Below are 22,090 nucleotides of genomic sequence, written 5' to 3'. Positions count from 1 at the left end.
TTCATATGCAACAAATCACATTAAATGTGGTGCAGTGCATGCTGAGCAAAATGATTTCTTCATTCCCATGTACCAGGATAGGAGCTTCTTGGGAGAAGCTTCCCCTTAACTCGTACACACAACAGTGCTTTGAATGACACTTCTTACATGGCAGCTTACCATTTCTAAGGCCATTCATAGAGGTGAAAAAAATTCACTCACGATACTCCCCAATGCAAAATTTGAACGCAGCTCTATATGCGTTTTCATTTCGCGATATATTGAGGCAAAGGATTTGAGGGAGACGTGTCGCAGAGTCGGCAGTCGTCGAAGATCTGCTCAGTGCGTCAGGCATGGACAGGGATGGTCCTCACCAGTTGTTCCCCTACCGCTGCCAAGTCTCTTGCTTTTATGAGAAACTTGCTGCCATACGATACGACACATGCAAAAATAGTGGTGTGGTTGACTACAATTCTCGTGTTTCACTCCTTTATCTGTGACCCAATGGAAACTGGTGCACTCTCACATGGTAGACGACGCACTCACGTGCCAATTGTCTCAAATGATTTGTTCTGTACTGTACGTCACAGGAAGCCAACACTATAGTTGAGAGAAACTGATCCCATGGCTATCACCAGCTTCAATTTTTTTTTTAGTCTTTTCTCAAGTATGAATCCTCAGTTCACAGTAAGGCCCAACCTATGAGTGATTCCATGTGAGGGCACCCTGGGCAAGGGTAATGGGAAGGATTGTGCATGCCAGTAGAGTAGGAAACGAATGGTGGTGAGACACATGTCTTGTGTGTGTAGCTAGAAATGCACATGCGTGAATGTGATATTGTGGAACATTAATGTTTGGAGTTGGTGACGAATTTTCTTTGCCCATGGTGTGACACGAATGGCAAACTAGGCAAGTGACCCCTGACTAACATCCATAAATATAATCCAGCAATCTAGCCTCACCCATTCCTTTTTAGCAGCCCTGTAGTTGTGATGAAAGAGCCTCATAATTCTGTTGCACAACAACTGGTGCAAACATCTGAACATTGCACTTGTTGAGCACAGGGCAGATTGCTGTGAACTTGCCCAGAGTGATGAAGGTGAAACGTGCGGTTACCTGGCCCAGTTCACTGCTGAGACACCAGTCCGGGTCGTTTTCAACATCGCTGTAGTGTTCGCTCTCGATGCTTGACTCCAGGTCTTCAAAAGTGAGGGTTCGTGGCTTGATGCCCGTTTTTGTCTGCAACAATGCGCATGCCGCACGAGGTGTCACAACGAAACAAGGTGCTGTGATAGTGACATGGTGTGGTTTCATAAATGTGTGGATATTGTTGCTGGGTTAGTCGATCGGTACGTAGGCATTAAAACTGCGTGAATGTACACACCATGTAAAGAAAAACCTCCACATAATGAAGTTGGTAATATCAGCAAATTGCTTTGTTATATCAAACTTCTGTTCTATTGAACTTCAATATTTTACGCAAAATGAGTACAGTCACAGACGGACTTCTCTTATACAGAAGGGCCTGCAAAATTTTCCGAATTACTACGGAATTGGCAAAAGCAAGTATAAATGAGAAAAAAATTGTTTTGTTCACTTTGAGAGTTGGCAACGAAACATGCGGTTTCCTGCCGTGTTGACGGTATCGTCACATTGGCGGTACAAAGCGAAGCCAGCCACGCTTTTATGTACACTCTGCCCCCGCAGCTGATAGTGTTGGTCACAGTGGGGCGATGCCATCACGAAAAACACCAGCAGCCGGGAGACAAACGCTTCATCTGCTTGTTGCTTAGATGCATCTTCGAAACTCGAGATTGTGCAACCTCTATCACTAAAAGAGAGAAGGCACAGTGCCATGCCATCTTAGGTCGCCCAGTCTTTGCACACGTGGCAGGTTACCTCAGAAGCAGGGCACACAGGCTGTGCATGCCGGTCAAACCACAGTGACAGCCACGCGCTGCCACAGCTGCGCTAGAAAAGGAGACGCATGTTAACCTCTGTCCCAATCACTCACGCATTACTGGAAGCTCGCTCCTTTCTCCTTCCTCAAGCGGGAAGACAGTGCTCATCAAGCGAGCATCCTTCTTGGCTCACCCTCTCATCCTTTCACTTGTACCTAGAGCACACAGTGCTCCAGGTACATGGGGCATGCTAGATCACCCATGGGGCATGATAGAATCTCGTTACATTTTCACTTTATACGGAACGTGACACTGTACCGCTTTGGTGGCCGCTCTGAGTTGCACGATTGTAGAGGCAAGTTCTTAAGCAGCCACATGTATTTCAACCATTTGACCAACTGAGTCCTCAGAAATTTCTATTTACTGCCTCGGTATTCCTTCACAGCAGCAGTGAAATTTCGTTATATTCAAATTGTGTATAAACACACTTCATTATGCTGAGGTTCAAAATACATAGTGTTCATGGACAAGAAATAATAGAATGTTAAATACTTCATTACATCTAGAATTTCATTATATTCAAGTTCGTTATATCGACATTTAACTGTATATTACTTTCGTTTTATCATTGGTTATAATGCAAGTACCGAGCAGAGAGACAAAACGACACACACTGATACACTAGCCATGGAATAAGCCAGGGGAGCAATACAGAAATAGCACAGTCGAACCCCGATTTAACAAGCAAAAATGTCAAATTATTGGATATAACAAACCAACTCTAGAGTTGTCGATATCAGTGTGTACCATATATATATATGGTACACACTGATATCGACAACTCTAGAGTTGGTTTGTTATATCCAATAATTTGACATTTTATATATATATATATATATATATATATATATATATATATATATATATATATATAAATAAATGCTAACGAATATTGGATACAGGGTTTGCAATAGCTCTTGCGTACAAAATTAATAGGTTTTCATGGCCTTTAAGCACCCCAACAGTACATCTATAAGAAATAAAGCACCACATAATGCATGAAATCTTAAAAGCAAGACATTGTGTAAACAACAAGGAAACTTTTTTTTTATTGCTCACAAATGCTCATTAGGCCTTTTGCACATAAACCGCTGCCTACCACCACAAAGATGCTAATCAGGTTCAACTGCCTGAAATTACAGCTTGCGAAAATCTCATGGTCAAATACACAAATAAAATTAACTGAACTTTGCTGAAAGCAAAATTCAAGAATTTCTAAGCACTTCGTAAAACTTAAAGGGACACCAAAGGCAAATAGTAAGTCAAGCTAAAGTGATAGATTAGTGCGCGAGAATCTCTAAGGCGTTAAAAGCGTCACAAACAGAGAGCCTTAGTAATCGAGAAACTGCGGTAAATGCAGCACACGATTAGAGACTCCACCGATGACAAAGGTACTGCTCATTTAATCTCTGTCACTAGTTCTCAACCACTCGTTATAAAAACACCATTGTATAGCTTTATAACACAAAAGAAAATGCTACTTGCCCAGTTCATTTCATTATTTTTTAAAGAATTGATTGACATTACCCTTGACAACAACACAGGCGGTCGAAAGGTTTCGTTTTCGCTTGACTCTGCATTATAATAAACCACTTTGAGCGCTAAAAACACACAGGAACTACAAAACGCTAAAAGCAGACACCAACTAGCCCACTTATCCATCCTTTTGCGAGACTCTGCGCTGCCCGTGCTTTCGTGTTTCAGCAGTTTCATTATAGCGTAGTGCTGCACTGGTTTTGCTGGTTTGCGAAACTCGCACAAACTGCAAGTAGCACAGAACTCCCCTTCCATGTGATGTATCAGGAAGCCCGAACTGTACACGCCACTTGACGAAAAGCAGCTGCAGCGGCAGATCCACTGCTCTGTCTTGGCTCGGTTTCTCCATGGCCGTGCATTTGCGTTCCATACAAAAATTTGTACTGCCATATGTCGGGTGCCGTTTCACTCACTTAAGGCAGCAAAGGACGGTGATGGCACATGCAACATCACCACTCCCCGCTTTGGCGGGATAGTTGAAGTGCGATAGAGGTATTCGAACCCTTCAGATGCAATTTTCTCGTAAACTAAGTCTTTTCTTGACATGAAACAAGCCTTGTGAGGTGTCTCGAATAATATTTAAACAGTCCACGTCGACTTAGTATTCACCTTTAATGTCCCTTTAAGGGCTTTGGAAGACTTAAACCTGAGTCTCATTCCATTTTTTTTTTTTATTCTGGGGTTTCATTTGCCAAAACCACAATCTTATTATGAGGCACAGTGTATTAAGGGACTCTGGATTAATTTTGACCACCTGAAGAGCTTTATTGGCCACCCAATGCATGGCACATGGGTGTTCTTGCATTTCACCTCTATCGTAATGTGGCTGCCATGGCAGGAATTTGATCCCACGACTTCATGTTTAGCATTGCAACGTCATAGCTGCTAAGTCACTACGCCGGGTAAAACAGTTTCACTTTCTAGGAACACTACAAAACCTGCAGATAAACTATGACATTTTTCTATTGGATGAAACTGTCATAAGATGCTTGCATTATCTTCTTTGGTTAGTAATAAAGCACTGTCGAAAAGTGCAACAAGGTGCATTAAAAAAAAGGGATGCTGCATTATGTGTTTCCCTGTCTTTTTGCACCGTTTACCAGCAATGAGCAGAAAAGCAAGCAACACAAGGGAGGGTGGGGGGTGTACCAAATAAAATACCAACGGGATCACAAACAACCCTTACGGCTAGAGGCTTCCGCTTGTTGATCTTTTTGGCAGAACTGATGTCTTCGAAGAACTCGACGCGGCTGCCTTTGACGTTTGCGAGTGCCTGCAAGCAATGAACAATGCCTTCACTTTACCACATCGGCAGTGGATGAATTACCTCGTTCTTCTCACTGCTGTACCACTCTCAGCCTCACCCTAGTGATTTACGATCATTCCGCTCTGTGACCCCTTATGAAAGAGGCGAGCTTCAATTTCGCTTGCCCCCCACAAGACCTTGAAGTATGCGAGCTTTACACCAACGCAATAGCTTTTCTAAACTTTTCTCAGGCTCAAATTGGCATACAACATTGAATGTAACCAATGTAAATAGCAGATCTAACTACAGAAGGGAAAGAAGGAAAATCATACCTACCTCAGGATTCCATTGATTGTGGGCCTATTATGTGCCAGCCAAGCGTGCTACTATGATTTAGAGCTACATCAGCTGCTACACAAATGCCACATAAAACCATATAAAACCGTTCCAGTTTCTCAAAAGGTACAAGAATAAGATGCTAGCAATAGAGTTCCTGGATAGTACAATGAGCGAAAATGCACATGAGCGAAGAACTGGAAGTACTGCAGACTCGCCAACCTTAAAATTTGAACAATGCTACAGCCAAAGCCAAGAAATACTAAATTTTCGTACAAACACTAAAGGTTATATTACTGTATCAGTTCAGTTTCTTTTTTTTAACCACAAACTGCTTCATAAAGACTTTGAACAGGTTCTCTGCTTTACAGCTGATGCTAGGACAGCAACAGAGACAAACAAAAGGACAATTTATAATGTATACTCATGAAACATTCGAGTAATAGCAGCCGCAATTTAGGTTTCTGTTAAAGAATTGGTTCTATAACTCATCCAGCAGGGTTTCTAGCATATCCCAATGGAGATACTAGAACCTTTCTTGTATGGAAGGAAAGTAAATGCAATTAGTGTATTTAGTGTTCATGCTTTTTTTTATATGTCCAACTGTAACGCACACCAAATTCCTTACGGCCAGAAACGAAATAGGCAGTTGCCCTCGACAAATGCACACCCGAATTTTCATACTTCAGAAAATTCATAACACAACACCCTCAATCGTTCCCTCATAAGATTTTCACAATAAGAGACAGAAATAGCATTTTGCATTTCCAAGTCATCTCTCACTTGGAAAAATAGAATGTATTGCATCCAAGCCACAGCGGACCGAACATCACTAGTGATTACTGTCCAAAGCTTTATCACTATTGACTGCCCTGAGCCTGTTATCTACAGTGCCATACATGGCATTTGAGATCCATTATTTCTTTAACTGTGTTGCACACCATAGTAGACGGGATCCAAAATCGGGGGATGGGATGTGGACAGCACCTATTGTAGTTTTGGTTTCGTACTCGAATCTAATGAGTATGTCATCTTCTATAGAACTTTTCTGGAAAGAAAAAAAGGTGCCCTTCGAATAAACAGTCAAAGTGGGAGGACAAATATACCGGGGTTAGTAAGGCTGCAGCTATTGGTACAAATGTACTGCGACTAGCTCAGGAACTGTATATATCCCCTTCAGGTGCTGCATACTTAATTGTGCATGTCTACATAGTGCATCAAAACTTTGACAATGTATTTCAGAGGTGTCCATGCATTTTGAACCAATTCTGATTGCACGTGTGCTGTAAATAGGTCAGCAAAACGAGTTGGAAAGTAAACTGCTGGATGCTATCTCTTGGTGTCAGTGTGTGATCACGTAGTGGGTTCACTTGTTCCATCATATTTCTCAATGGTGTACATCAGGAATATCTTTCAAGTGGCTGTACTACAGGTATTTTTCATGTATGTTCAACATGAAATGGTTAATGTACGTGATACTCAGCATTCCTGTATAGTTTTTGCATTGAATCCAGATTCTGTAAACTTGACGGAACTCTAAGCATTAAAAATTCTTAATTCACTTAGCAGCTGTACACCTTTGATGGTTATGAAGATGAAAGAAATGTGGTAAAGCTAAATTCTTATGGGACAGAATCGGCACCGGAAGGGGATACACTTGAAAGAAACAGTAGCACATAAAAAATGTGCACGGAGCGAGAGCAATGTGAACAAAAATTTAGCGTACGTCCCCAAAGACTATGGACAGAAGAAGAGCAATGAAATCAATCCAACATTCTTTCACCTGTGCCAATAGGCTAACTGCCATTGTATGTGATCCGTGTCATGCACTCATATTCCTATCGCGATTTACGTGCCACTTCAATAATGCAAACCTTTCTTTCCAGAGCGGAGCGAGTTTTCATGCTTCAGTGGTTGGACTGTGAAGAGGAGGAGGAAAGCGTGGAGAGGAAGACAATGGACAAGATACTGAGAGATGGAGAGTATGCACGGGGCACGAAGCCCGTTTGGTTGCAGCAGTAACAACGTCACTTCCATTGCAGTGAATGCACACATGTGCTCGTTCGTGGAAGAAGGGTTACAACTCAGTGACGCAGGTTACACCAGTTCTCTGTGTTGGCATGCATGGCGAAATACTAGAGAAATGGCTGTAAATGAAGTAGTATCCCGTTGGTTAGTGGAGAGTGACACACCACACGAAGCTGCTTAAATCCAAAAGACTATATGCTCGACGGCAGTGACAGGTTGCACAGACAGTCAAACTACGAGAAGCCTTGCGTAAATCAATCAGCTTCGAAGGTTTCTGCATGATTTCTTTAAACTTGCGTACGGCATCTTGTGCTACACAGGACTCGGACAGCTGGCGGTCAGCATGCAAAGATAAATGAAAGTGGCATCCTACCCTTTCCAAGGTCTCCACTTCTTCAGTCTTTCTCTTCAGCTCGTCATGAACATATTGCAACCTAGACAGTTCCAGGACCTGCGTCAGATGCACCAGAAAATACCTTTCTCTTTTCCTTGCAACTGTACTTGTTTATCTCATGCAAAAATGCTGCACTCAAATGCCCGGTAGCCTTTCTGTGGGCAAACTATTACCATGGGTTGCACAAATGTATGTGCGAACAGTAGCAGAGGTCAACTCATCCAACACCTGCTCTCTTTTAGGAACAAAACAATGGAAGGTTCAGCTTATGTATGAATGCCATTGCTTGTTACCAGGATCTTCAGAAAAGGTCAAATGAAGCGAAAAATTTAATTAACCAATGCGCAATGAATGAAAATTCCCCCAGGTAACATGTTTGTTGGCTCTATAGTCCCTCTATAAAGATAGGAATATTTGATACGACCTGCATGCCTTCTGGCGGCTAATTGGTTCGATCTTGGCACATGCTTTTGCGCTTTCCATACACACTAGGGCAGCTTTCTCGGTTGATGAATTTCTGAGACCATTTCCCTTGCGCATTATGCCTGGCACTCTCTGCATGCATTGTGGGGAGCCCTAAGCAAGCTGTGGGCAGGTGAGTTGGTCTGTGACAGTCGAAAGTGCAACAACCTCCACTAACAGAGTTGTTTCTTTGCTTTTCACGGTTGCTACTATGCTTCCAAATTAAAATTCAATTATCACCATCATCATTCAATTAATAGTCGCTTAAAGGTCCCCAATTGTAAAACTTAACGTCTTGGAATTGCAGTGGTTTATTAGGGATGCCTCAGAGGAGGGCTTCGGATTAATTGTTGCGTCCTTGTGTGGACTATCTGGAATTCTTTATATTGTGCACTTAAATCTAACTAAACGAGCATTTTCGCATTTCACCCCCATTGAAATGCAGCCTCTATGGCTGGGACTGAACTCTGCAACCTTGTGCTCGGCAGCAGAACGCCACAGCCGCTGAGCAAATGCGGCTGGTGCTGTGCTTCAGCTGCCTTCGTGCAGACAGGGTCAGCAGTTCAGTGCTCTCTGCTGAATATTTCTGTAGCTTTTGCTTCTAGATTCTAAACGACAAACACAGGGATCCTGGCAAAAGACCCCAAGCAAAACTGACTGCAGGCCTTATTAGTGCCGTCACATTCACTTCAAGTTTGCTTTCCCCAGATAACATGGAGGGAGCAGCCACACAAAAGCTACCGAACTGAGCACCTTGACAGAGGTGGTGAGCCACTTCTTCGGTGGCAATGGGCCACTTAACTGCAAATATGCTTCAGAGAGGCATCGAATGATTAACGAAAAGGTAAATATTACCTTCTTACACGCACACATGTACCTATGCGTACAAAGTAGGCGTATGCAGACACTTACGTTCAAAGCAAACAACAGCTTCAGTAAGCGCAAAGACAGGTTTGAAAACTAATAAGTTTAGTTGACTAGCACCAGACCACTGTAGCACCACTAGTAATATCTTTACATTTTCTCTCTCTCTCTCTTTTTTTTTTTGCAGGCAGCATAATCAAAGTAGACCAAAGCAGTACCTGGCTTTGCAGTTTCTCCACGAGAGAAGCATCCATATCTGGATTCGACTGGAGCGTTGTGTTGGCGGAGTGCTTGAGCAGGACGAGTTTCTGGAATGAGTGCAGTAAGTTCTTAGTCTTTTTTGTTTAGTCTAACACACAATATGCTTCTCTTATACCTTGTTCTCAAGTAGACCTTAGTACATAACAGAATACAGTTTGCTGAATCGTGCAAGCAAATGCTACTAAAGGTATCGTGAGGTGTCGCCGCCCGTGAGCACCTGGCACACTGGCTATTGGTATTGGCACACGCACGCTAAGACATGCATCCGCATAAAAGTCTATGCCTGCATGCCTAGGGGGTTGTTGTCTGGTCGCACTATGCGCCAAATCGGGGGTTGTTCACCCCACGGTACTTACTATGAAAAACTGACAATCTGTTTCTCGACCTTTCTTTTATAGAGTTCACTTCACAAATGGAAAGCGTTATTGTTATGCATGTTTATACGACAACTTCAAAGACATCTGACAATTAGTGGTAACTGAAGTGTTCTTAAGTGCATAAAAAGTGCTTGTACAATCTCCAACTTTAACTGGTCTCCCTAATTTGATTAATCTGTTTCCTTGTATATAACAACCATTTTGCTCAAATATTGTTTCTGTCTTGATTATTTATTCACAAAACATTATGCATAATACAGTGGAACTGCGATTAAACGACTTTCTTGGACCACACGAAAATGTTGTTTATTCTAACCAACTACAATTATGTCCATAATACAAGGCTTTGCACGAGAGAGTAGCAAGGGGCTTCAGTTTAAACTATATAGGCTAATACTTTGCAAGATTCAGAAACCAAAACTGCTTTTTTTAGCATACTCTCTACTATGATCCGTGCCTGCCAGCATGCTAAAACATTCTTTTCTCATTTACAGACCTTTGAAATTCAGTAAATTTCTTATAGACTGTCTGAGTCACACAGCAAAAGTTGTTTTTCAAGAGCACCAACATCCGCAAGAGAGTCAACTACGGTATCGTCACATGCAGATGAATTTCCGAATGTTGCCAATGCTATTTAGCACATCTGCGAACTTAGGCAGAAGGACGGCAGCATCTGTGGTGTTGTCGTCATTCAAGGTGGCAGCCAGAAGTGTTGGCAGAAACCCAATGACAGATCCATGAGAAGTCTTGTGTTGTCCTGTAAACAAAGCTCTGAACTGCATACATAGGCACAGATGCATATCCGATATGATCTGCGTGTCTTCCGGTGGCTAATCGGTTCGATCTTCGCACACGTTTTCGTGCTTTCCCTACACGCTAGGGCAGTATTCTCTGGTGATCACTTTGAAGGTTGTTTCACTTCCGCAAGACTCCTCAATGGATGTGTCGAAGTATGCTGCCAACAGCGCTCTTAGCATTGTATGAAGATAGCAAGCACGGCACAGCACCAGAAACACTGTGGGCCGTATACCTGAATGCGTCCAGTGACTGGCGCAGGCACTGCTGAGAGAAAGAGCAAGGCGACAGCAACAAAAGGGATGAAGGTGGGCACCAGTTGAGTGACGCGAGGAGGGGGAAGGGAGAAGGAGCCTAGGAGGAAGCCCAAAAATCAGTCAGAGCTCTCCGCATGCAAAGGGGCGCTCCTCCTTCCGGATGGTGGCGTGAGGGAGCTGCCGAAAGCTGGAGGCACTTCTCACGTGTCTGCCGTCGAGTTCACAGTTTCGTGCGGATTGTCATACGAGACGGGACGTTCACACTCTCACATCGCATAATTGAGGTTTTTTTTTTAATGCGTTGTCTCTACAGGGAGTTCGCAGGGACTGTGCTAACCCATTTAAAATCTGGGACATTACAGAATAGGGGGACATATAACCAGGGTTCATTGTACTTCCAGTGTTGTTTTTTTTCTTGCCATTCATACGTATCCAAAAATTACACATGCATTGACTGCAGAGATGAAGAAAGAACAATAAATGTCAGGAGAAACCAACCTCTTCCTGGTGTTGCTTGTTGAGGTCGGTTAGCCTCATGTCGAAGTCCCTCTCCATCTGCTGCAACTTGTCCTCCAGTCGCTCTATCTGCTTTTGGCGCTCGTCCAGTGCCCGCTCCTTCTCGCTCAACTTTGAGGTCACCATGTAAGCAGTCATGTTCTCGGACACAAGCTGCAGGGAAGTCAAGAGTCGCAGATCCGCACACACTTATTTTATTGAGACTTCGGAACCTTTGCGGTTTTCGCAGAACTAGAAGAAAATAGTGTGCAGGACACAGAAAGAACGGGACACGACAGCTCGCAGGAGAAACGTGATGTCGAGCAGAATGTCCTATTTTCAGGTGCTTAAGAAACATGGACAGGTTCGCACACACATGCACATGCACCCCTGATCGAAAGCAAACAAACTAGAACTTCTGCAAGAAAGATGTTTTTCTTCTCTGCCTGTGAAAATGTAACATGAAGAGAAGCACTGCAGTCAAAACATAGCACTATGAACTTTCCAATGCACTCGTCTATCTGAGTTTGTGCGTCTGAATTATGGAAGAACAGTTTTCTTAGCAAGCCTGCAATCTGTATACTTTTGCTCATGGGTGTACAGGCGCACACACATGCACATAATAGTATAATGCAATACAATACAAACGAGATACAACATAGCGGAATTCCCCTTGAAATCCTCTTAGAGCTTCACAGTGCAGCACAAGCACTGTGAAGAGTAATGGATACACTATAGTAATTCTGGTTCCCCCTTCAACTTCATCACAATGGCCTTTTACTGTAATTACCAAGACAAGATGGAATGGCGTACCATAAATATTAACTGGAAAATAGGCCACCTTTAATAAGAACAGGAGTCCAGTATGCTAGAACAAGCAACCTTTTGCTGAGACATCAAATATTACGGCAAAGAATGGCTACAACAAGTTACTGTTCATTATTTTTTTTTTATTTTTATAAGTTCAAGCGAGAACATTTTGCGGACTCTCTTTGATAGGGCACATACACATCAGAACCAACATTTTTCAGTGAGCATTTCACAATGCTGAGGAGAGTTGAAAAAGACAAGTGAAACAAAGTGATGAGAGTGTGGGAACTGATATTTTTTTACTCCACTACAACATCACAATATATAACAAACAAAAGTTATCTGCTGGTGAAAGTTTGCAAGCAGAACAGTAATTATCAAGAACGACCCTGAAGAGTAAATTCCAATCAGCTGCATAATTATTCAAGGTGACCAAGGGCAGCCTCACCATCTCGAAGAGGCTCGTTGCAATGACCCTGCTCTCGACGATGTCCGTCACATTTGAGGCAAGGTTCTTTATATGTCGCTCTGTGAAGGAAAAAAAAAAACTTTCAACTTACTGGTGGATTCGTGGAGTTTGACGGTCTAAGAAACTCCAGGGTAATGAGAGATGTCATAGTCGAGGGCTCTGGATTAATTGATGACCATCTCAAGGTTTGTTAAAAGGACATCTACTTAGTATTCCTTTAAGACTCTTTGTTAATTTTGCAGTAGAAGGTCAATTATTAGAAGAGAAAATGTAGGTTAAAGTTCTGTTCATTTCAATTTTGCACCAAAACCCCAGTGCCGGTATGTCAGTGTGATGTCACAGATTTTAAAGCCCATTTTCGTACTTGGGCCACTGTGGCACAGTAAAAATTTTTGAAACTTGATGCCAAATTAAATCTTTGGCTGGCAACTTTCGTGTGCTTATTTCAAGTGATTAAAAATCACCTATGCCTAGCAGATGGTGTCAAAACACACGGAGTCACGGTGAGCTGGTACTGGAATTTCAAGGAGGCATTGCCACTTGTATTGTTTCTACACCTTTTTTTAATTTACTGAGCTTCTTTGCATGATAACAATGAGTTCCTGGTATTGTGAAAGGGCAACTTACTCATACAGCTCAAGTTACCGTGTATATGCTTGACTAAGGTGTTCACTATTTTTGCACTAAGAAATCAGGAATACTACATGGGGAAAGAAAAATTAGACTGCCATAGCACAGCCCCATTTAAGGGCTGCACCTCATGAAGGTTGTGAAAAAAAAGTGCTGCTCGTACATATGTATGTCTGTATGTACGCACGCACGCACGCACGCATGCGCGCACACACACACACACACACACGCACGCACGCACGCACAGTATTTTCACTCTAGTGTTACTTTGCCTGCATCGAAACATGGCTGCAGTGGCCGGGAAATAAATCTGTGACCTCCAGCGCGGCAGGGGAGTGCCACAGCCCCCGAATCACCACCAAAGTGACCGGCATCATTAATCACTGAAACACGTTTATGCTCTTGTGAAGCTTTGCGAGGTCGCTCAACAATGACTAAAGACCATCAGGATATTTTTCTATTATGTATTTCGATGCCAATCTTGTTCTTCTACGTCTGAATCGCTTTCTTGCTTATGAAAGCTGTTTCCCAGCTAAAGTGATGCCTCGGACATCTTGCTACACTCGTCTATCACGAACTTTGATTTAAAGGTCTTTGATGTCCCTGCAAGGCCGTACAAGGAGTTGAACAGGACTTGTGTCGTGTAACCTGAATTCGCAGATCTCTTTTCAACACTGCGCATGTAAGATGGTGGTATGCTGGACAAGTCTTTTGAACAGAGTGATTCATGTGAGCAACGTGAGGAAATTTCACAGAATACCTTGTAATGATATAAATGTTCAAATACAGCTGGGTTGGGAAGATGCAGGGCATGAGACAGGCTAAATGTACGCTGAACTGCATTTTTATCTTAAAAGCGTTTCGTTTGCGAAATCTGAGCAATATCAAATCAGTTGTCAAGGCCGACCATTCTATATGACACTCAGCACTGATCCCCACTTGATTTGCCACAAAGTAAATGTTATGTTGACCTTGTCAAGCCTCTCGCAATAAGTGGTGTCCAAAACATGGTAGCTATCTCACCAGGTTGCTTCAGTTGTCCGCAGTACAAAAGTCTTCAATATTGCTTCACGTTACTCGCTAAAAGGTGAGATGTGGACACTATGAGGAGAGCAGACGAAGGCAAATTCACACTTGTTTCTTGAGCAACCAAGCAAGTAACAGTTCTAAGTGTTATGCAGTAGAGTTGCTTAACCCTTTGAGGGTCAAAGACGCAAATATGAGGCACCGCGAACAAGTTTCAAATGGTCGATGCCGTATATTTACTATGCCGCCTGTCTGTTTGAAAAACGCAACAGCGTTTTAACTCTGTTGGCCAGCAAGCGCTGACCCTCTGTGTAGATACAAGATTTCTTTTTTCTTGAGCCATAGTCTTGGTTTTCATTCCATAGCTTGTGTTCACACCGGTATAGGGACCCAACAGTTTGCGCATCCACACCTGAATGTGCAAGTGGCGGTTAGTTTTGGTTTTGTATCACAGGCTGTTTTCGTTGTTGCGCTCGCAGAAACTGATGTCTATCTGGTTTCAAATCTCTCAACAGGTCACCGCTAGATGCTAACTCGTCTCTTGCTCACAGGAGCGTGATTACATTTGTTCACAGATGGGCGCTGGTACTACATACGAATGATGCTGCCATATGTGAACGATGTTGCCGTGCCTGCGTTTCCTTTCCCGAGACTGGTGCAAACTGATCACCCACATGTTGGCAATGGGACGAAGGATTACTGCAAGTTTCTCACTCGTTTCATTTTTATGACACGTGCACAACCATCAAGTTTTCTTGCGTGCCCTCGCATATACAAACGCTATGGACGTGTGCTCCAGTTGCCCAGCTGCAAGTGGGCTGAGTGGCAAATCCTCCAGTGCGGACCACTGCCCAAGTGTTAAATGTGAATCAGAATCGTTGGATGACAGCTCTTCAGACTAGGAACTGCAGACGAGACGAGGTCTCTATACGCAAGTCCATCAGAATTCATGAATAAATGCACGTACAGTTAAACGTTGATATAACGAAGTCAGGAAAATGGGCAATTTGCTTCGTTATATCGAAATCTCGTTATACAGTTAAGCCTCAATATAACAAAATTCTCGGTATGATAAGGTATTTAACTGCATAAGCTCTCGTCCATAGAACACCATGTATTTAGAACCTCAATATAAAAAAATTTCACTGCCGCCACAAAGGAATGCCGAGACAATAAATGGAAATTTCCGCGGACATAGATGGCCGAATGATTGAATTAAATGCGGTTGCTTGCAAACACACCTCAAATCATGCGGCACCCGACACCTAAGTGGAGCCGTATTATGTTCCGTATAAAGTCCAAGTGCGATAAGATCTTATCGCGCCCCGCACACTGTGTACTTTAGGTGCGAGTGATAGTGTGCGACGGTAAGAGAAGAAAGATGGTGGCTTCATGAGTGCCACCTTCCCGCGCAAGCAAAGGTAAAGTGCGGGAAGGGACCTTGCTCGTGGCAGCGCGATCAAGCGCGTGCAAGGAGGCAGGGAGGGTGCAGTGGGGGTAAGTTGGCGCAAGTCTCTCGCCACGCTTTAGCGCGCACTTGTCCCAGCAGCTGATAGCATCACCCGCACTGGGACGACGCTATCATGAAAAGTGCTGTCAGCGGGGAGCAATTGCTTCATTTGCCCCTTGCTCCAACAGGTCACCGAAACTCGAGATTACGCAAGCTCTAATAGTACACGCACGGGAAGGCAGCTTACATGATGCCATGCCGTCACGGCATGCCCACTCTGCACACGTGGCAAATCTCCTCCAAAGCACGGTGCACGCCTGTGTATGCACTCAGCCACACTTGGTGGTGTTCTATGGACAATACATAGTATTCTATGGACAAGAGGTTATGAAAAGTAAATACTTCGTTATACTCAGAATTTCGTTATATTGAAGTTCATTATGTTGAGGTTTAACTGCATATATACGCAAAAAATCTTTCTGTCACTTTATGGTCAATTAAAAATAATGGCAAATGTTTTTCGACACAGGTTAATCTGAAGCTTTTAAACTTTCAAAAGAAGAAATCAACCCTGGTGTGACACATTTGATGAAAAAAATTGATCCTTAAAGGTTAGTTTGACCTTTAAGATGATGAAAATAAGGTTACTATTGCGGTCACCAGGCATATGTATGCTTATTAAGTGAGGGCCAATTTCAGGTTTAAAATAATGTTGTGGCCACAAAGACATATTGGCACAGGTGCATGAATTCAGCAGGGATTCAATTAAACAAAGTTGAATTAATGCAAGTCTACTCTACAATTAGGATCATAGCCCCTTCCATCGACTTCCGTTAAATTGAGGTGCCGTGTACACAATTGTACAAGCCAAGGTAGTGCCATCAAAAGTGCTGAATAATGGTATTTAATATGTGTCACGTACATCTTAAACACACTTCTGGTTTGACGTGCTGCAAGTTTGAAAAATATGTGTAAAGTGTTTCAATAAAATGAGTTGGACGGCAGATGGCTACGTGTTTGCTTATGATGTCAGCATGCCGTCATGTAGCGGGTTCATATTTTTGTTTTTCACAATGTTAAACCATCAGGCTTATTTTTCAAGAGTCTAGATTAGTAGTTCTTTCCAAGTACTAGACATGACATAGTTGATGTTCTCATATCTGATATTCCTCTAGAGAGTTCTCGCATGGCATCCATATTTTGTAAACATCACAAAACTTACGGAAGAAAATACTGAACTCTTTCTGCAGTTTTTTGCCTTTCACGATTATGAAGATGCAAGAAGTGCACTGAAACTAAATTTTGAATGGACAGAAAATAATGGCACCTGAATAGGATAAAACAATTCCAGTAAGATTTCAGCAAGATCAAAGCAGTGTAAGGCACAATCTTTTAAAAGGTTCGCATGGTTATGCATCAAGATGTTATGTACCTTTGAATAAGCATACCATAACATACCATCACATACTATTTTCAGTGTTATAGTATACTGCAGATTTGGCATCAAAAGCTACGGGACTGTGCCCGACTCACCAGGCTCCACATCCAGGATTTTTCGCTGGATTTCAGCAATCTTGTCACTGTGCTCTTGCAGCGAGCGCTTGAGCTCTTGGAGATGTGCATTGCACTCGGCCTTGTCTTCAGCCTGAAGTGCAACAAAAGTATCTGATTGGCAAGCATGATGTGTTAAATAAGCAGTCAAGAGATCAGATGATTAACTAGAGCAGCGAGATTACGAAATTTGTAGGCATAGGATTTGTTGACAAGACCTGGGTAGCTGATGATCCCTAGGATGCACCTCTGCCCTGTAGTGGACTTTGTGGAATAGCTTCCTTTAGAAAAAACTTTTAGCATAAATAAGATTTTTCAGAAATATACATCAATGACCAGTGAAGTCGTCAGACTTCCTTGTCAAAGAGGGTCATGCCCATACAATAAGCTATGCTCTGTATGCAATTTCATTCCTGTTGATTGATTGATTCATGGAGTTTACTGTCCCAAAGCGACACTGGAACTTCGAGCGATGCCATAGTGAGAATGGCCTCAAAATAATTTTGACCTTGTGTGCACCTTATTTTTGGCATATCAGTGTTATTGCATTTTTGCATTATCAGAATGTGGCTGTAGCAGCATGGAATTGGATCTACAACTTCGTGTTCAGCAGCAGAATGCCGCTGCCACTGAGCGAACACAGTGACCATATTTCAATTCTGTGAAATGTGCTGCATACATGATGACATCTCTGGTGTGCCATTAACACAGTTAAACATGTTCTCAATATTGTAAAGCAAGTTTTGTATCTATGTTGGCTCATAGAAGGATTAGACTACAGCCAACTCTCCTTATGGAATGTCAAGGGACCAGAGAAATTCATTCTGTTGATCAGTAGTTCCATTTAATGAGAGACATTTCAGAGGGCATCGCATGAATACAAAACCAACCGAACGTTAGGGTGATGTTCCATTTAAGTGGCAGCTACGTTTAAGCAATTTCCGTTTATTGAGATTCCACTCCGTATCTGTGCAAAGCTTCTATACCTTCGTTTCCTTGCTATTGTGTCGCTGGTCCCATAGACAGTGTATAAGGGCACTAGAAATTTCAGACGCCTTACAGCACTCCATTTTTCCATGTATGAGAAACTTTAAACATTGCCAAAGCGTGGTAATCGGCCACGTTGCAGGCATCTCCTCGAAACCAAAACTAGCGAAGTCTAGTTTATCCAGCACTGACGGCGCCCAAAGTACAGGACAAGTCAAGCCCAGTTAACTGTAAAGCTGCATTGTTGTGCGAGTTCCACCAATGTTGGTTCCACATGCCCAGTTTTTGTTCATTCACATGTTAAAGTTGGAGCCTTGTTAACCCCTTATAAGCGTTTCATCATTCTGACAAAAAGTGACCGTGCGTTTAGGAATGGGCGACTGTTTGCACTTTCAAATATGAATAGTTAGTGTGTAGCATCTGATTCGGATTCTAAAATCAACTACTTGGTATTTTCGAATACTGCAAACTGACCAGAACGTTCGGAACAGCAGACTGTTTAAGCCTCATTTCTGTTCTCCATCTGCTAAGCAAAATACAGTCGACTTCTCTTAATTTGACTTACACGGGACCGACAAAACTTATCGAATTATCCGGCAGGTCAAATTACACAAGATGCAGAAAAAACTCCAAAACACAACACTGATTTATTTGCCCAATGTTAACACACCCCCGAATCAAATGAGCACCCGTTTTCTGTGTGTCAAAAGTAGAAAACACAAATGACATTAAAGCTCCTAAACAGAGAATAAATATAATGAGCACCGGATTTTCTTGCAATAAAAATATGTGTTGCACTTTGGCGACCGGTTTCTTATCAGCTTTGCGGCAATACGTCATTGTTATGCGATAAAGCATATACACTCCGTGAAGGCAGTTTTGGTTTCGTATCCAACTGCACCGCGCAGGCAGTTTTCGGCTCGATATTATTTTAAGAAAAAGAAAAAAAAAAGGCGTGCATTAGAATCTGGTAAATATGATTATAAGATATTGTGTACTACTGTTATTGCTTGACGATCTCCCCAAGGGAAGTAAAAAATGGCCGTTTTCGACGGGAGATAACATGTGTTCAATGGGTTTACTGTCGCCTAAACTCAGCCGAAACGGACGCTGCCACTAAAGCGGTCGATATTTGGGTCAATACAGGGGTCAGGCGCATGCATGCTGAGTGGTAAAGTTCCGGTGAAGGCCAATTTTAGGAACAAAATAACAAAAGTTTGGGCCAATAGAAATGCAAGGGCGCCGGCTGAGACTTTCGGTCAGGATCGAATTAACCAAAAGATCAATTGTGTCACTAATCATAAGTGTAACGACAAAAGTTTTCAAAGCAATGTTGAAACAAAAAGGGTATTGCAAGTTTTGTATTCGGTTTTGCGGCAGAATTCTACATCACAGTCTACAGCCTTTGCTTGCAGTCACCATTTAGTGTTGTCAGTCTAGCTATGATGTCTTTTGTGCTGTTTGGTGGTGTTTTATGTGTCTATTGCCCACAAGTCCTTCAATAACTTTTCTTTTTGCACAAATTGTCTTTTTTTCTTGGTAACAATTTTTTTCAGCACTTTTGTAAAGCTAGTCAAACAGCAGTTATTCTTCCTTGGAGAGATTGTTTGCAACCAGGCTCTAATATTGTTGAGAGGCTATTCATGCAGTGCTTTTTTTTTTAAATGACAATTGGTGATCTTGTGTTTAAAATTGATCATTTGTCATTGATAGTTGTCTATTTTTGTACTAGTCAGTACAGGCATTGTACCTAAATATACTGAAAAATAAATATTTTGCAACCACAGAACAGAGCGCAAGGCACGGTCTTAATGCACTTTGACTTTATGTGGAACCTAGGCTTCTTTTGGCACAAGTCGCGTGCTAATGAAGGAAAGATAAGGCTTTTTCAACGTCAGCCCAGTGACTGTTCTCGATCAGCTCGATCAGCCGCTATATTTAAAGAGGCTCTCCTTAGTTCGAACTCCATTTATTCGAATAAATTTCCGGTCCCCTTGAAGCTCGAATTGATGAGATTTTACTGTACAGTTCAACTTATGTTTCTCTTTAAACAGCAGATTGTGTACTTTACATAGAGCTTCCGCTGCTGCCCGAGTGGCTCGCATGCCGGCTGGTGAAGTATATCGACAACGCCTTACCATGTCGGGGTCCTTCAGCTGCTTCTCGACCATGTGGGTTTCGATGGCAATGGCCTTGCGCTCCTCAATGAGCGAAGTCAGGTGTTGCTCTAGCTTCTTGCTCTCGGACACAACGAGAAGCTCGCTTCGCAGCCAGCTCTGCAGCGAAAGAGAGAAGAGAGCTTACGAGCTGAACAGAAACAGCCAGAAGCTAAGCAGAACAGAACAAAAAAGTGGCTATTGCTGGTGAAAACCTAGGAATTCTTTCTCTCTCTCTCTCTCTCTCTACAGACAGAGAGAGAGAGAGAGAGCAATTACAGAGCAACTCCACCCCTGTCCAACTTGTATAGATGCGCCAGCCAATTTTCTCATTTTCATGACATCACTACTAGGAGAACTACTTGCAAGATGTTGTTGTTAATGGCAATGGGGCACCAAGAGTCTTCCTATTCTTGTGTCCACTAAGCAGTGTTACTTCATGCAGTTGTTAGAATGTACCTCAGTGTTCGGTCTTGGAAGTTGTCTTGATGCAGTAAAAATTTGCAGTTGTGTGTTGCCTTGCCAGTACTATATGCATGTGCTTGCTCAATGTTTTCACCCATAGTCGTTTTGCCAATGGCAACTTGTTTTTCTTGTCATCACTCGGGTACTGCTTACAGATTCACCTAAACGTCGCTGCGGTCATCAAATCTTCTTGTGCTCATTAGCCCGCAGTGACGCAATGATCCTGTCCTCGTCAAAGCGTTGAACATAGTTGGCACAATGTCACATGCTAAAGTACAGTAAGGGAATGCAAGATTCAGGCAGGAGCAGTACATGCATGTGCTTCAACTTTGTCTAGTGCATTATCTTCTTGCAATTACTGTATGCTCTGTGCCAATATAAAAGAACACTTTATTCCAGTTCGAACAGCAATTCTTGCAAAAATGTAAGTGAGAACCTCACTCACTGCTATTTGCTATATAGGTCTCATGCTGAAGAATCACACTCAGTAAACTATATATCGGCACACACTAAAGGAAAATTACCAGCTTTAAGCGCAAGTGTGGTATAGCTTAGTGTGGTAAGCACTATTCTAGTTATTGATGTTCCGATGCTAAGCTGCGGCATTTGATTTCCCTCTGGGAATATTGCATACCGACTATAGGCGCTGGCAATTGTATATCATTATGAAAAGACATTGATGGCTGTCTACAAAGTATAGTTGTAGCTGTATTAAAGCAAAATTGCATCACGATGCACTTTTCACCCTATATGTTGGAGCGAAGTAACGTCCACTGACAAGGCAACCCCTAACACCTGGGGTTGGCTTTTTTCCATAGCGAACATGCTCTGTTTTGTCAAGTTCAATGCAATAAGCTTGTTAGCAGTCTCCTCTACACGCAAGAAAATGCTTTAGAATATGCAAGCAAAGGTTAAAGAAGAGAGGAAACGAGAGGGAAATAGTCCTTGCCTTGACACGTGCTGCCATGCTGTCAAAGCCGTGGCCATTGGCACGATTTTCCAGGCGGCGACGCTGAGCGGCCTCGAGGCGGTTCTTGGCCGCCAGGGCCTCCTCCACACGCCGTTGCAGCACATTGATGCGCAGTTCATTTTGGCGCGCCATGCGTGCCATCTGTACCGACTGCTGCTGCTCGCGCACCCGCAGGGCCCGAACCTCGCGGTTGCGCTCAGTCTGCTGCCTCCGGTGGCGTTCCGACTCCTCCTTCATACGCTTCATGAGCTGCACCCGCACCTGCTTCATGTTCTGAAGAGGAGGAACACAAGAGACCACTGCTATGCACTTCGCAAGTGAACACCGGGTATTCATCGAAAGAGCCACATTGAAATTCCCGCCTCAGTTCGCTGTAACAAATGTTGACAAGTGTCTGCTCGATCCTAGTTAAATTTTTTTTTATCGATAGAGAAAGACTACGTCGTATTGTAGAACCAACGACTTAACTTGGCAAGTTTTGATAATTTCTATGCTGCAACAGTCGAGTTACGAGAAAATACTTTCAAACCTCTGACATCACACTGATGCAAAGGTGCAGAACTCCAGCGCAGAATTGAAATGACT

General features: G+C 42.8%; 1 protein-coding gene and 1 long non-coding RNA gene across 3 annotated transcripts in view; one reads left to right on the top strand and one right to left on the bottom strand.

The window, feature by feature from the left end:
- The window catches only part of Klp3A (kinesin-like protein 3A), a 62,529-nt gene that overhangs the window by 8,836 nt on the left and 31,603 nt on the right, over positions 1-22,090 (bottom strand). For both annotated transcript variants that reach the window (XM_075684944.1, XM_075684943.1), the window contains exons 15-23: positions 21,485-21,778; positions 20,053-20,190; positions 16,910-17,021; positions 12,250-12,329; positions 10,995-11,165; positions 9,025-9,114; positions 7,460-7,537; positions 4,663-4,749; positions 1,096-1,218 (exon numbers count right to left, since the gene is read on the bottom strand). In XM_075684944.1, coding sequence (XP_075541059.1) covers positions 1,096-1,218; positions 4,663-4,749; positions 7,460-7,537; positions 9,025-9,114; positions 10,995-11,165; positions 12,250-12,329; positions 16,910-17,021; positions 20,053-20,190; positions 21,485-21,778 — 1,173 coding nt within the window. The remainder of the gene's footprint in view (positions 1-1,095; positions 1,219-4,662; positions 4,750-7,459; positions 7,538-9,024; positions 9,115-10,994; positions 11,166-12,249; positions 12,330-16,909; positions 17,022-20,052; positions 20,191-21,484; positions 21,779-22,090) is intronic.
- Positions 6,654-9,102, top strand: LOC142575526 (uncharacterized). Its single transcript, XR_012826656.1, has 3 exons — positions 6,654-7,040; positions 8,651-8,786; positions 8,994-9,102. It is a non-coding gene; the product is annotated as an uncharacterized LOC142575526 (long non-coding RNA).

The sequence above is a fragment of the Dermacentor variabilis genome, chromosome 3 (genome assembly GCF_050947875.1).
Source record: "Dermacentor variabilis isolate Ectoservices chromosome 3, ASM5094787v1, whole genome shotgun sequence".
Lineage (NCBI taxonomy): Eukaryota > Metazoa > Arthropoda > Arachnida > Ixodida > Ixodidae > Dermacentor > Dermacentor variabilis.
The sequence above is the reverse complement of the archived record's forward strand: the minus strand, read 5'-3'. Positions and strand labels throughout refer to the sequence as shown.